General features: G+C 39.8%; 1 protein-coding gene across 1 annotated transcript in view; it reads right to left on the minus strand.

The window, feature by feature from the left end:
• FGGY (FGGY carbohydrate kinase domain containing) overlaps nucleotides 1–16,849 on the minus strand; it is a 572,506-nt gene that overhangs the window by 83,703 nt on the left and 471,954 nt on the right. Inside the window, exons 12-13 of the mRNA XM_044673617.1 lie at nucleotides 9,646–9,720; nucleotides 5,853–5,973 (exon numbers count right to left, since the gene is read on the minus strand). Of these exons, the coding sequence (XP_044529552.1) occupies nucleotides 5,853–5,973; nucleotides 9,646–9,720 (196 nt within the window). The remainder of the gene's footprint in view (nucleotides 1–5,852; nucleotides 5,974–9,645; nucleotides 9,721–16,849) is intronic.

Below are 16,849 nucleotides of genomic sequence, written 5' to 3' on the forward strand. Positions count from 1 at the left end.
TCTCATTATAGGGCAATAAGGTGGAAAAGAGGAGAATAAGAGATGACCTCCCTGAGTTTTATTGCCCCCTTTGCAAAATGGAGCTGATGCCTCATCCAAGTGACCTCAAAGACTCTGAATCTTATGAAACAATCCTCTGTCATTGTTACAGGGATAGAGAGATGGGCATTTTTATGAGTTATGGCCTCATCCTTACTTTAGACCCGTCAACTGGGAGATGAAGGTCCATGTTATTAGAAAGAATTCTGGCTATGGAACTGTCCAGGGAAACACTCAGTCAAGCACACACGTAAAAATGAATCAATAATTCTTTGCTCTGGCCTCAACCATGCTGGCAAAAATGTTTCTATAAAAGATTATTCTACCTTGTTATGACGTATGTCCATCTGGAAGGGGCAGCCTTTTCGGTAGAAGAAATTGGCTCTAAAATTCAGGTGCCAGGGAAAAAGATGCTGCCCCATCAGAGTCAGGAAAGGAAAGCTAGAGTTATTGTTTGTGAATTAAATATTTCTTCCAATAATTCAATAGAATCATAGACTTACAACTGAAAGAGACCTTTGAGATCATCTAGTCCAACCAACCCTCTCATTTTACAGATGAGAAAACCAAGGCCCAGAGAGGGAAATTGATTTGCCGAAGGATCTGTAAGGAGAAAATAGCAGTTCTCATTTGAACTCAAGTCCTCTGTTCCCCAAACCATCCCTATTTCCACTGTATTACAACAAAAGGGATCTTAGAGGTCATCTAGTCCCCACATGTCCAACTACATTTGGGAAACTGAGGGCCAAAGATGAATTGACTTAGAGTTGCATAGAAGGTGAGTGGCGAAAGGGGAGTTCAGACCTGGGATGCTCCGATTCCAATTATCTTCCATAGAAAAGGACATTGGGCTCCTTCTTGTCGATACCTATGCAAGTTTGCCTTCTTTCTCATTCTCAGGATACTTCATGGTGTGCCTTCCCTGAATCTCTGTCCTCAAAGATCAGGAGTTTGTCTGGACAAACCTATCCCAACTTATTCTCACTCCATGATCATTTAGACTTACAAAAATCCATCTCTATTATGGGAGGCAGTGTAGAGGAGCAGCTTGAGGGGTAGCATGATGTGGTGGATGGAGGTGGGCAATAGACCTGGGGTCACAAAGTCATGAGTTCAAATCCTGTTGCAGATACTGATAAGCTATGTGACTCTGTGAGAGTCATTGAAGGTCTTTGTACCTCAATATAGCCATCTGTTAAAGGAGGAGGTTGGATTTGTTGGCCTCTAAAGTCCCTTCTGGCTCTCAATCTGGGATCTCATGATAGGGGGCTTCCAATGGGAAAGGTTGCTTTGAAGTCTTGTCATTTCAATGGCAGCTTAGCTGCTCCAAGTCTGACTTAATAATAAAATGGGTATAATAATCCTTGCATTAACGACCTCTTGTATTATTGTTGTTATTTAGAGGATTCGGGGATCATGGAAGGCCCTCCAGCCTCATCTCTGTGTCCTGGCTTCCTTCAAACTGGGCTAAAATCCTACCATCTTCCAGAAGCCTTTCCTGACCCTTCCCACCTTAATATTAGTGCCTTCTCTTTGCTCATCATTTTCAATTTTAGTCTGCATACAATTTGTTTGTATTTAGTTGTTTCATGTTCTCTCTCCTGTTAGAATGTGAATCTTTGAGAAGAGGACCTGTCTTATTTTATATATATATATATATATATACTCAGTGACTGGCATATAGTCAGGGCTTAATAAACATTTATTGAATGACTGATGAGATCTAACTCTTAGAGAACATCTAGTGCAACCTCCCCATTTTAAAGATGATGAAGCTGAGGCATCAGGAAGAGAACTGACTTCTCTAGGTCATTTATGGAATAAATATTAGAGCAAAGATTTGAATCCAGGCCCAACGGCAACATTCATGGCATATTGGCTAGAGGACTGGTCTTGGAATCAGAAGGACACCGACACAAATCTTACCTCTGACATATACTTATATGTATGTGTGACTATGGGTAGTTTATTTAACTACTCAGTGCCCCAGCTAATTCCCTAACAATAATATAAATAGATATTTTTATAAATAAATAAATAAATGTAAAATAAAATAAATAACTAGCATTTATGTAACTTCACATTTTGCAAAGCCTTTTACATATAATATCTTAGTTAATTTTTGAAGTAATTTTATTAGTCCCATTTTCTTAGCAGAAGAAATTATTGTTATCTCTATTTTCCAGTGAGTTTCAGGATGCTACTGTCTCTTTTTTTCTGTGGGTGTGTTGGGGAGGGAATTTCCCAAATCTATATCTTTCTTCTTCCCTAAGAAAACTCCAGTAGTTAAATAGTAGAAAGAAGCAGGAGTCTGTCTGTTGGTTTCTGACGGGTTTTAGTAAGGAGGCCTGGCCTTCCATCGTGCTGCTTTCAAATTTGATCTTTTCTCCTAAGAATTGGGGTGGATGGGGGAAGGGATGGGAAGGGAGAGACTTCTGGAATTCCAGCTATTTTATCTGATAGACTAATGAGTTAAGCAGAACCCCAAGCATTTGAAAGCAGATGAACTCTGCCATTCCTCTGTCAGTCAATGTCCTTACAAAGGGAGGGAAATTCCAAGCCCAGAAGAAAGAGCCCTTTGTACTGGACTGTATCTGGTCATTAGCTCCAGCCCAAGGATTCCAGTTTACATTTTAATCCAAATACCTATTAATAGACCTCTTATTTCAGCCCCCAGAGAATAGCTTCCAAAGCTGAGCCTCTCTGTGAGTGAAAACAGCCTTATGTTTCTCTGGATCCCCAAACAGAAAAAGTGACCATTTGATAGCAATCTCATTGGAGAAACAGAGGGCACCAATAGCACCAAGGTCCTGACCCAGCTGCAACAGGTCACTGTGTCATGGTCGCTTTGTTTCTGCTTTCTTTAACAGAATTAATTACCTGTGGCTGATTTCCATCTTCCTTCCTACCTGCATCAAGGTAGGAAGGCTATTAGAGGAATGGAAGTCCATTCAGTAAAGGCCAAATTCTAGGTTTCAACTTCATCAGAAATAGCCAGACCATTCTTTTTTTTTATTATTTTATTTAATTAATTGGTTGAGAATATTTTTCCATGCTTACATGATTCATGTTCTTTCCCTCCCCTCCTCCCTCCAAACCCCACCGTAGCTAACGAGTAATTCCACTGGGTTATACATATGTCACTAGTCAAGATCAAATAATTTCCAAATTATTAATATTTGCATTAGGGTGATCGCTTAGACATTCCTAATCATGTCTCCATCGACCCATGTGATCACGCATGAAAACCACTGAATTGCAGGCCTGCTCCTAGGGAAAACCATCAACAAGCTCAACTGGACTTCTATGGATGGAACCAGAGTCATGCTGTAGAAAGAACACTGCCTGGCTTTGGAATTCCAGGACCTTGGTTCAAATCCTTCCTCAGACACTTAATGCCTTGATTACTACTGGGCAAGTATCTCTGTACTTCAGTTCCCTCATCTGCAAAATGAAAGGTCTGATGGTCTTTGAGGTCCTTCCAATCTCTAGGATCCTGCTTAAGAACTTCATGGTTCCCTTTTGTTTCTAAAATAATATATAAACTTCTATGCTCCTCCCCACCCTGACAGGCAAATAATGCAGACTTGGTGATCTAGACAAATGCTATATCTGCTCTTTCTTGTTGAGTATAAGCCATCTCCAGCCTCTAGGACTTTGCATAAAGTTCTATCCCAGACCCTCTTCTCAACTCCATACTGTTTTGCTCCGTGATCTCATCAGCTCCCATGGATTCAATGATCATCTCCAACTCGGACTTTTCTCCTGACCTCCAGGCTCACATCTCCAGCCGCCTATTACACCTCTTGAAATGGATTTCCAGTATCCATCTTAAACTCAACATGTCCAAAATGGAACTCATTATCATCCCCCTTCTCCCTTCTTAATTCCTCTATTACTGTCAAGTGTATGTCTGTCCTCCCAGTTATTCAGACTTCCACCCTCGATGTAATCCGGTCCTCACATTCACCCCCATCCCCACCACCATATTCTATCAGTAACCAAGTCTTGACATTTCTATCTTCACAATAAATCTCACGTATGCCCCACTTCTCTCCTCAAAAAATGGCTCCTTCCCCCTTATAGGCACTCATTACCTTATCCCAGGACTATGGAAATAGCCCTGTAGCTCATCTCCCTTTGTCTATCCCCACCCCACTCTTTCCTTCTTTAAGCTTTCACATTGATTTAATTTTCCCAACATGCAAATCTGACTGGATCCCCACTCCAGCATCCTGAGCCACCACCAACTAAATAACTTCCTCTGTCTCCCTATTACCTCTAGGATCAAATATAAAATCTTCTCTTTGGCTCTTGAAAGCCCTTGATCACCTGTCCAGTCCTCCCTGTCCCAGACTTCCTATACCTACTCCCTCCTCCTTAGTCTGGGATTCAGTGACTCTGGCCTCCTGGCTGTTCCTCACACATGATAGGCGCTTCAGGCATTTTCACACCCTGGAATTCTCCCTCATCTCTCAAACCTTGGCTTTTCCTTCCAGTCTTCCCCATCATCCCACCTTCTTCAAGAAGCGTTTCCTGTTCCTCCTCCATATCAGTGCTTTGCCTTTACAATTTTTTCTCTAGCTCACCCTGTATATATCTTATTTGTACATGATTGTTCGTACGTCGCCTCCCCATTAGACACAGCTTTTCTGGAGCAGGGATTGGTTTTTGTCTTTCGTCATATCCCCAGTGCTTAGTCCTGGGCCTGACACATAGTAGGTGACTTGACTTGAAACCACTCAGTTTTTCATCTTAAACTCTGGGATCTTTTGCTTACAAATCCTCAAGGAAGAGAAGCTTCTAATAATGAGATTTCACCAAGGGAGAAGTCTTTCTTCCCTTACTGCTGTTGGGAAATGTAGTATGAACAACTGGAGGTCCTTGTGTGACTCAACACTTGATTTGTCCTTTTTTCAATGCATTTATCATGAAAAATCTTATAGAGTACGACTGTAAGAACCCAGAAGGCAGAGATCATCTTAACTTATCTGAGGTGCACTTCTTTCCTAGGGATTTGGATATTTTTTTTTTTGTGGGAAAGGTGTGTGGACTTGTGATTGTATTGGCAAGAACCCCCAACTCAAAGCCTTTCCTCTGATACCATGTTGCTTCATGTCCCAATTTTAACACATCTACATGGTAGGCAAAGTAACTCAATGGGAAACATATATTTTAGCAGGAAATTCAATATTCTCTCTCTCTTTCTCTTTCTCTCTCTCAATCTCTCTCAAGTTCTCTCTCAATTTCTTTTACTCTCAATTTCTTTTATTCTCAAGTTCTCTCTCTCTCTCTTTCTCTCTCTCTCTCTCTCTCTCTCTCTCTCTCTCTTTCTCTCTCTCTCTCTCTCTCTCTCTCTCTCTCTCTCTCTTTTTCTCTCTGTGTCTCTCTCTCTGAAATAGATACTAATTTCAACAAATGAGGAAGAGGCAGCAGAGGACAACGGAAAGAATGGTTGATTCATTGTCAGAGGCTCTGGGTTCTAATTCTGACCCTGGTATTTCCTACAAGAGGGGCATTATCAGTGGATCTCTGTGACCTTAGTCTCCTCATTTGCAAAATGAAAGGTTAGGGCTAGATGGCAAAGTGATCCTAGCTCAAAATCTAAGATTTAGAAAAGAATCTCTAGGGACTTTTGTTAAGGACTATTGGCAGAGAAGGGGAGGCAGGAGGCTACTTATCATAAGACCTTGGAGTATTAGAAATGGAACTCTTTCCCTGTTCCACTGGCCCTGGGGTGGAATTAAGCTGCCTTGAATTAGTGGCAAGTTGGGTCTAAAAATGTGCCCATTCTTTCTCCCTCCCAGACTTACCAGTGATGTCTGCATGCATCTGCACAAAAAGAGGGTTCTTACTGAGACCCCCACACAGAAACAAGGTGCTGATGGAATGGCCGGCGGATGCCATCGTCTCCAGAATGTGGCGCGTCCCAAGCTACAAGGACAAACCAGAAATGGGCATCACTAGTGATAGAGAAGCAAAAGAAGAAAGAAATACAAATCCACAAATGGCTACACATCCACTTAACACAAAATTCCAAGGAAAAAAAGGGTCTGAGGTACTCAAAAGTTGTTCATTTGCAGAATGGGAATTTTGGAAATAGATTCAGAGAAACAGAGAATGTCAAAGATGAAACAGAATCCAGCATGTTAAAGAAGGGAAGACCTTAAACCTCAGAATGTATAGGTTAGAACTGGCAGGGACCTTAGAACTGGGAATGTCAGAGCTGAGAGAGTTCTTACAGATCATATTGTTCCATCCTTTCATTTTATAAATGGGGTTCAAAGGCCTCAAGAAACTGAAAAGGAACAAGGCATTCCTCTGAAAGGAAAACAAGGGTCATTAGCAAAATCCAGTAAAGAATATAAGGCAAAGAACACTCGTCCTGTCAAGAGGAGGTCAGCCTGGGCAGAGGCAAGAAATGAAAACTTCTGAACCTCCCTCTTGGAGGTTCCAGATACCCAAAGCAGCATTTAAAGGCCGAGTGTCCAGAATCACAATCCAGAATAGGGAAGCCTGGTCACTTCTCGGTGTTCAGGGACCAAGCTGAGTTTACTGGCCAATCTGTTTGCTGATGAAGTCAACATCAGGAAGGTGAGTCTCCCTGCCTCCGGGTCCAGAACTCCATCCACTGTGTACACTTTGAATCTCCTTAACAGACCCAGTTTCGTGGGTGCTTGCTCTTCCTAGAGGAGAGTGCCTGAAATCAGTGGCGCTTAATAAACGTTTCCTGAACAACCATTGAAGGTTCATTTCTGGCTCTGGGGAAGCCTGTGGCTGTGTCTCATTGTTGGTTGGAATTCTGGTTCTCCTTTAAGCCTCACAGATTTAAGCCTATAAGATCATTCCTTCTCCTTCCTAAATGGTCCAACAAAGGCCATTGTGGAAAAATGTTTATGTGTTTACCTGCCTGGAAAAATGTTTTAATCAGAAAAAATTTAAATTAAAATCAGTCTATTCCACTATGGAAAGAAAAATTAACTTAATCCCATCGTGAAGAAAATGCAAATTTGGGGGCTTCAAATGCAAATTGTATTTTTTTTTCCTTCTAAAAGGCTTGCTGCTGAAAAGAAAACTATAGATTAGCAGCCTATGGATAAAAGCTATTGTTTGACATGATTTTCAATTAAGCATGGTTTAAAAAAAGAAAAGAAAAAAACCTTTCTTGAAGAAGTGTCCCCTACAGTTCCCTGCACCTATAATTACATTCCTCATTCATTACAGTCCTATTCCTCCAGAATACTAACAAGCCAATCGCTGATACTGTCCAAAGGAGGAATTTGTTCAGTTTCAACTTGTCAACAACAACTAGGTGCCGCCGTATTATTCTCAGCCGGCGGAGCAGAATGTTATTTTACTCCATTTACCGTCCTGGGAAATGTATCCGTTATCTACATGCTTCATTAAAGCCATCATCATTTTGCTTAAAGGTCAGCACACACAGATACTTTTCCAAAATGAATTGTACTCCCAGTAATTCAAATTACTCTACAATAAAGTCCTACCTAAAAGCTTTTCTCTTAAAAAGCCTTTCTACAATGATATTTTAAAGGTCATTAAGACAATGGAGAGCCTAAATAGCTGTTAATACCCCAACGTGCCACTTATCTTAAGTACACAATTGATTTTCAGAGTGTGGGACTTGAAAAACAAAACTGGATCTTTTTCTGACATGACAAAGCTCTAGGGCTTCTGCTGCGATATTCTTCCAGAAACAGTAACTAGGAGACCATCTCCGTCTGGATGATTGGTTTTCTCTTGGTCCAAATAATCAAGGCAACTATTTCTAACATGTTATGTTAAAAAATAAAATTAAGAGTAATGAATGTTCTTTCACTTGCCTCCTCCATGTAGCCTGCCCAGATAGAGATCAAAGATAATGTCATGATGTGGGCTGCTCACTCACATGGTTGTTTGTACTCTTTACTTCCTAAATGAGGCAGAATTCATTTGAAAAGAACAAATTGTTCATTTAGAAAAGATCTGAGAGTTTTAGTAGAATTTAGCCATTGTCAGTTAGTGGTGTGATATGGCATCGGAGAAGCTAATAAAAGCTAAAGTGGCATTAGCAGAGAGAGGCACGGTGTCTGCAGATATGGGGGTGATGGCACTGTTTTGCTCCTGTGGACTGGATAGACTTTGAAGATCATCCCCCCTGGCTGCTACTGAAGTGAGAGATCAGGCCAATCAGAGCCTCGTCCTTCCAGCAAGGGCATCACTACGACCCGATGCCAATGTCCGGGGGTTCTTGGGAAGTCTCCTTCCACACGTGTAATAGAAGATCTTGAGATCTTGCCCTCTACGTCAGAGACTATGAAGAGATTCTGTGCCTGTTTCCTGCCTACCTACTTACTGTATGATGATAAAAAGCTGAAATCTCATTTGGGAGGAGAACGTTCATAAGTTTGAGGAAGGATGTGATAATAAAGGAAAATGTAAAAGGCAACCCAATCTCAAGGCAGGAGATGAGGGTTCAAATCCTGGATTTGGTACTTCTTTGTGACTAGGGGCAAATCACTAAACATCTCTTGGCTTATATCAGGGGAAGAACCGAATCAGGGACTTTTATCCAGGGCCAGCGATCTTGTTTTTTTGAAACATAACAAAACAAAACATTTTGATAACTATATTTCAATATAATTGGTTTCCTTTCTGATCCTATGTATTTTACTTTATGAATTTAAAAATATTGTTTTGAGGAACCTATAAGCTTTACCAGAGTGCCAGAGGGGTCGACACAAAATGACGGATAACTCCTTGAAATAGTTAAGCTCTAAAGTCTTTTCAAGTTCTAAAAGTGCATGCTTCCATTCATAACACCTAATAATCTTCAACGATCAGTTGTCTCTAATTGATCAGTCACTAAACATTGACCTAACAAAGTCCTACGGAAACAAAAAAAAAAAGAAAAGAAAAGAAAAGAAAGCAGGTCCTCTTCTCAAGAAGCTTGCATTCTATTGGAAAGAATGCTCTAAGTCTTCATATCCCAATGGCTTTAAACTTTAACACTATGGAAACGAGACTGTACATTATACTCAAACATTTTATTAATGTGTTTTGCATATGGGTATTTTCTCTTATCAGCTTTATAGACCATGGGCCATATTCACAGAATACAGGGAGTCAGATGTGTCTCCTTACCATGAACAAAATGTGGAGAATAAATCAGATCAATATTCAAGTACCAAATAATGACCAGACCATCCAAAACTGATTACTTGCTACTTAATGTTACATGAGATTATTGCCAGAGTAGGCAAGGAGCTTTGTGAGCCTGGGTGGCAAGATGTTAGAAGTCTTTTTGGTGAGCTCTGATTTAATTCAAGATCTTTCCCCCAATAGCATGTGAGAGAGCACCCCAGATCCAATAGCATGGAAGTCAACAATGCTGTTTAACAATGGAGGGAATCTGCTCATTTCCTGCCAGGATAGTGATGGACAAATCAGTCTGATATCTTTGGAATGGCCAAAGTAAGAATTTATTTTGCTGCATTTAAGCGTTTGCCATGAGGGCTTTCTTTTGATTTTTTGAAAACTGTTCATGATGGAGCAGTGGGAGGGAGAGATAATAAATGTTTGGGAGAAAAATGATGTTAAGATACTTACAGCAATGGCTTGAACTGTGGCCAAGTAGAGAAGAGCCAGATCATCAAGGCCCTGAGACAGTCTCAATCCTGTGACCTGTGTGGATTAGAAGGAGATATCTAGATTATATGATATAGATAGATAGATAGATAGACAGATAGATAGATAGATAGATAGATAGACAGACAGACAGACAGACAGACAGATAGATAGATAGATAGATAGATAGATAGATAGATATGGATAGAGTTAGATAGATATAGATATAGTTATGGAGAGACAGAGAGAGAGAAAGACAAAAAGACAGAGAGAAATTGAGATTTGCAAATGTGGCATTTAGGGAAGGGAATGTTTCCTGTGAAAGATATTCAGATGTGTTTTCTTATAATGACTTCAAATGTAAATTCTCTCTTTGTGAACCAGTCATGAACTATAGGCTAGGCCTTTTTTGTTCCAGAGGGCAGAGGTAGAAGGATAAGAGAGATAGAGAGAGAGAGAGAGAGAGAGAGAGAGAGAGAGAGAGATCAACCCACTGTAAGATGGGCAACAATGAACTTGACAAGTTAACTTTTTTTCACATACAACTATGTCAGAAAGTTCATTGATAAAAGGATCAATATCCAAGGGACATTAATGATAAGTTAACAGTTATAATGAGAGCTGATATTTATATACCACTTTAAGATCTGAAAGATTTATTTATTTTATCTGAGTATCCTAACAATATTGTTAGGTAGACACTGTAGGTATAATTTTTGAAGGGGATTTTAGAGAACATCTAAACTCTTTTTTTTTTTCAGCAGAGGAATCAAATGATTATGATGGTGCAATGGATAGAGTACTAGGTTTGGGGTCAAGAAAATCTGAGTTTAAATCCAGCCTCAGATACTTCCTAACTAGCAAACTGGGCAAGTCACTTAACCTCTATTTGCCTCAGTCTCTTTATCTGTAAAATGAGGATAAAAATAGCACCTAACTTTCAGGGATGTTGCGGGGATCAAATAAGATAATAATTGTTAAGTACTTAGCACAGTGTCTGGCCATAGTAAGTGACATATAAATATTAGCTATGATGATGATGAGTATAGATTGAAAGACTATACATACATATCCTTGAAGCACTGAAGTTGATCATTCACTCATTCATCCATTCATCTATTCATCCTCCCATCTATCCATTTATTTATTCAACTAACATTCATGAAGAATCTATTGTGTATAATATCACTTTTCTAGATACTGGTAAACATTCAAAGCTTATCTAAGAAGTGCCAGCAACCAGAGAGCTTGTGGTCTAGAAGGGAGACAAAACTTAGAGATAACCAATCCATAATTACTTGATAAGTGCCTTTAAGGAGATTCCAAGTAAAGTGCAAGCTGAACTCTGAAGGTGAAGGCCATTTTATGTGTAGTCTTTCTCATAAGGATGTAAAGAACTTAAGCTCCTATCTCCAGTACTTAGCATTTTCACTGTGACTGGCATATAGTAAGTACTTAATAAATGGCTTATCATTTATCTCTCTCTCCCTCCCTCTGTCTCTCTCTGTGTCTTTCTCTCCCTCTCTCTCTCTCCCTATCATATCTCTATGCATCTGTCTACCAATCCTCTAATATCCATCTTCTCTACCTATCATCAATCATATGTCTAATCTATCATTCTATCTCTGTCTAATATTTTCAGTCATTCAAGATCTCTGGTATTATGTAAAGTCATAGGAGGAGACACAATGATGGTACATAAAGCACAGTTTATTTCTTCCTGGTACCTATTATCTAGCAGATGTGACTAAATTCAACAAAGGTAAACTGCGCACTGACTCCAAGCAAGATCAGTTTATTAACAGCGCCATATACAGCTGTTGGCAAAGTGGATTACTCTGGCAACCTCAGGGAAGCCAGAAACCCCATTGAAAAGGGCAAATGGACCCTCTTTATTGCATACAAAAAATGAGAGGCTATGTAGATGAATCTTGGGCTAGGACAGGGTTGTAGAACCTTTTCCCAGTTCGAGTGTCCAGAGGGCAGATTCAAGCTGTCTGTGAGTCCAGATTACTGGAGAGAGCTGAGGGAGAAAGTGCTTGCTTTGGGAGGCTGGTCAGAGAGGTGTGTGTGTGTTGGGGGGGGCAGACATGCAAAAAAATGTCCTTGGGTGTTCAGAAGAAGGGGGAACAGAGCAGCTCCCTGATAAGCCATTTATTAAGTACTTACTATATGCCGGTCACTGTGAAAATGCTAAGTACTGGAGGGCTAGGAGTTTGTTGTCCCCTTGGGGGAGATCATGCTTCCCCTAATTGCACAAAGACAGGTGACTTGTCTTTTGGGGAGATGGCACTAGGTTAGGCTCTTGGGGCTTACAGTCAAAAAGCAGGTGTCCTAGGGACTAACAGTATGAGGGATAACAACATTCCCTTTCAACCACACCTTTAAACTAATTGAGGTAAAACTGTCTTTCTGAGCAAGGTGAGCAAAGCAGATACTGACTCAATTTTAGAAATCAATACAGTACAAAATCAATTACATGATATAATCAATTCAATAGAAATCAGAGGTAATTTTTATCTTCTCACAGACAAATTTATCATAAAATCATAGAATCTCAGTGTTGGAAAAGATTTCATTGATCTAGATGGGTCTAATACAGAGGGGTCAAAACTCATGTAGAAGGAGGACCACTAAATCAAACACAAGGATCCCTGAAAGTCACAGAATGACTTAAAAACCCGCATATTAACATTAAATATATTCTATTGTATTTTAATTTATTTTGTTAAATATTCCTCAATTATAATTTAATCTGGTTTTGCTAGAGTAGGAAGAATTGGGACCAAATTTGACACTCTGTACTTAGTCCAATACATATCTGGATAGAGATACTCTGTATGACACATCCAGAGAATGGTGATCCACACTTGGCTCCAAGAGGTCCCTTTAGAGTGAGTTCATCCCTTCCCAAGAGAGTACATTCCATTTTTTAGACAGCTTTCTTTTTTTATGAAGTTTTTCCCAACTTTATAAAACCCTGAATCTGGCTCTCTACAGCCCATGTCCACTGATCCTTACTGACTCTGGGGCCACACAGAACCTGAACAGAGGATGAGATAGAGACAGAAGAAAATATAGAGATAAACAGAAAGATAGGTAAATAGACAAACAGAAATATGGAGAGATAGACAGACAGATAGATAGATAGATAGATAGATAGATAGATAGATAGATAGGTAGGTAGATAGATAGCTGGATAGATGGACAGATGGACAGATGAATAGATGGACGGATGGACAAATGGATGGAGGGAAGGATAGATAGACAGATAGGTAGATAGATAGATAGATAAGAGAGAAACAGAGAGAGAGACAGAGAGAGAGAAAAAGAGAGAGAGAGAAAGAGATAGAGAGATAGATAGATAGATAGAGAGAGAGAGAGAGAGAGAGAGAGAGAGAGAGAGAGAGAGAGAGAGAGAGAGGATTTATTAAACACTTGCTATGTCCCTGGCTGTATGCTAATAAGCTTTCCACAAGATAATCCTTTTAATAAGTGCCATTATAGTTGGCATCAATGTCAACTGAAATTTCTATCAAGAGGTACTATGGTACTGAAAAAAAAAGATTACTGATCCTGGGGTCAAGGGAACAAAGATCCATTGACTTTTACCACCTATGAAAACTGAGATATATTGTTTATCCTTTTCAGGCCTCAGGTTCCCCATTTCCAAAATAAGTGAATTTGATCATACTTGTTCTCTCTCTCACAGAATTCATTCATTCATTCATTCATTCATTCATTCATTCATTCATTCCACAAATATCACAGATCATCTATTGTATGGCTAGCTTTGTGCTAAGTAAACCTTGAGGAGGATATTAAGAAGAATGGGCCCAGCCCTCAAGGAATTTGTGATCTGAGGGGGAGAGTTAACTTGATCTGATATCCAGAAAAGAGGATTAGATTTAGAATGGGGGGATCTGGTCCAAGTCTTATTTTGCTTCTATTTGGGTGACCTTGGGAAATTCACATCCCCCTGTATGATCCTCAGTTTTCTGATTCTCGAGATGAGGTGACTGGATTAGAACCTCAACTTCCTTTTCTATAAAATGGAGATAATATGTGTAGGATCAATCTCACAGGATTTTAAGAAAAGAACTGTATAAAAATCATTACCAACTTAGGCAGGGAATTCTTCACCTGGGGTGCATTTACTTCATAAAAAATTCTATAGTAATTGAATTTTAATGTAATTCTATTATTTTATTTTTTGCATTTAAAAACATTTAGGCAGCTAGGTAGAACAGTAGATAAACCTTCGGACCTGGAAAGCCTGAATTAAAATCTGACTTCAGATACTGACTAGTTATGTGACTTAAACTCCATCTGCCTCAGTTTTCTCATCAGTAAAACAGCATATAATATATGTATAGTATAGAATAGCATCTGTCTCCCAGGGTTATTGTAGGGATCAAATGAGATAATGTTTGCAAAGTTTTTTGTGAACCTCAAAAGGATATATAAATGCTAGCTATAGTTCTGAAGAGGAATTCAGAATATCCACAAAAAAATTAAGCAGCTTTGATTTAAGGGCTTGTTCAACTCTGACATTCTATATTCTAAAGGTCCTTTTTGTTCAGATCCGTCATCTCATACAGATAAAAAATTGAGACCCAGTAAGAAAAATTTAACTTGTTCATAGCTACACCAACACTTAAATATTGGGATTATATATGAATAGCATATATAATATATGATATATTTAGCTTTTATAATATAAACATAAATTTAATTTATTTCATATATTGTACCCAATATATAATATGAGTATATAATACATTATAATAATTTACAATATTATATATAAGTTTAAGGATTATAACCCGAAGTCTCCTGGCTCCCAGGCCAATGCTTTTCTGCTCTATTGTAGGTTAAAGTTAATCCATCTTCACATCTCTTCCCACCTCCAAATCTATGATTCTGTAACTTCCAGGAGCCAAGCACAGGCTCTTTTCACAGTGTGGTTTGTGAGTTCATAGGTGCATCAATTCAGAGGCAGAAGAAATCAGGCCACCTTGTCCAACTCTCCCATTTTACAGAAAAGGAAACTGAGATAGACGGGGGTTACATGATGTGTCTAAGGTCACTCGAGTAATCGATGCCAGAGTCAGTCTGACCCCTCAACCAGAGCTTTCCCTTGGGCAAAGCACTGTCACCCGGCTTGTGTCCTTTTTCTCGAGTGTTCTCGAGCTTGCTCAGAAGCCCAGGAACCCAAGTCTGTGTCGTCAGCTCTCACTTCTCCCCCATTCTCTTGAAATGGCTCTGCTAAAACTTGTTTTCTGAGCTCAACTGTCAGATTTTGAAACCACAAGTCATGATGGTGATGGAGGCACCTCACGTAGAAGGTATTATCTTACTGAATGATGATGGCTAAGCCTCTGCCAGCATCATATCCTTTTCTGTCTTCCTTCACATCTCCACTCATACCCATGGCCCTTTTTTCCTTTAATCGAGTTGGAATGTCTCAGTGATTTTACAAGGTATGTCAAATAGGACTTGCTGATGAATGCCAATTTTTCAAAATCAAATGTTTACTAGAAACAATATTAACAACAATGCAAACAATTAAACTCAGTAATATTTGACTTTTTTTAAACCCTTACCTTTCATCTTAGAATCAATCCTGTGTATTGGTTCTAAGGTAGAAGAGTGGTAAGGGTAGGCAATGGGGGTCAAGTGACTTGCCCAGGGTCACACAGCTGGGAAGTGTCTGAGGCCAGATTTGAACCCAGGACCTCCCGTCTCTAGGCCTGGCTCTCAATCCACTGAGCTACCCAGCTGCCCCCTCCACATTTTTTCATAGTTAGTTTGTACTTCATTCTGCTGGTTCTTCTTTTCCCCTTTCGTATTATTTTATAAAGACCTTTGTACTTTGTATCTCTGTCTTTCTTAATTATGTTAAAAAATTCTATTTCATTGATTAAGGATTCAGGACTGGAGATGAGACAATGTCATGGTGCCTGGGAAGTGGAATTTGGAGATGGGGACATCTGGGTTAAAGTTCCAGGTCTGCTGATGGTCTACTGATTATATTTCCCTGGACAAGCTACTTTGAGTCTGAATATCGTAGGCAACTCTTTAAGAGACTGATGACTGAGACTGAAACAAAGAGACAGAAAAATAGACCGAAAGAGGAGAGATGAGAAGAAGCTTTAAGGCTTCTGAAGAACTTTACCTGATTGTATTTGACTTTCACGACAACCCTGTGAGTTGGATGCTACCACAATGATCATCCCCTTTGGAGAATGAAAAAACCGAGGCTCAGAGAGTTTAGGGGTCTTGTCGAGGATTACAAAACTACTAAACGTCATAGACATGAAGGAGAGTCCCATGTGTAGCAGGACAGGAAAGGTAAGTTAGGGTCAGTTTATGAAGCACTTTAATATCCACATAAGTTTATATTTTATATTAGAGGCGGTGGGGCGTCACTGGAGTTTATTCATTAGGAGGGTGGGTGGGACATGGTTAGAGATGTGATTTAAGGAAACTTCTTAGGCAGGTATATGGAAAATGGATTGCCATGGAGAGACCCATCAGGAAGATATTAGAATAGACCAGGTGATAGCTGACGAGAACTTGACAAGCATGGAGGTTGTCTGGGTTGAGAGAAGGACATATAGCAGAGCTAGAAACCACAAGATTGGGTGAGTAATTAGATAATTAGTAATTAGACATGTAGGTGAGGGGTTGTATGGAGGAGCCAAGGATTATATGAAGGCTTCAAGTTTGAGTAACAAGGAGTGTGGTGGTCAACTCAGTAGCAATGAAGGGGTCAGCTAGGTGGCTCGGTGGATTGAGAGCCAGTCCTAGAGATAGGAGATCCTGGATTCAAAGCTGGCCTCAGACAATTCCTACTTGTGTGACCTTGGATAAGTCACTTAATCCCCAATTGCCTAGCCCTTCCCTCTTTTCTGCCTTAGAAACAATACACAGTATTGATTCTAAGATGGAAGGTAAGGGTTAGAAACAAAAGGAATGAGAAGTCAAACAAGAAGGAGAATGAAGAAAGAGGGAGATCATCATGATAAAATACTAGAGAAGAGAAAGGGGCCAGAGGGAAGTGGGATTAAATGTCAGTGGCTACAGAGAAATCACGAACTATAAGGACTGAGAAAAGGCCATTGGCTTTATTGTAACTCTGGAAAGTCCAGTTTGAGCTGGGTGATCTCCTGTCTCCATTCCC

The sequence above is a fragment of the Gracilinanus agilis genome, chromosome 4 (genome assembly GCF_016433145.1).
Source record: "Gracilinanus agilis isolate LMUSP501 chromosome 4, AgileGrace, whole genome shotgun sequence".
In the NCBI taxonomy this organism is placed as follows: domain Eukaryota; kingdom Metazoa; phylum Chordata; class Mammalia; order Didelphimorphia; family Didelphidae; genus Gracilinanus; species Gracilinanus agilis.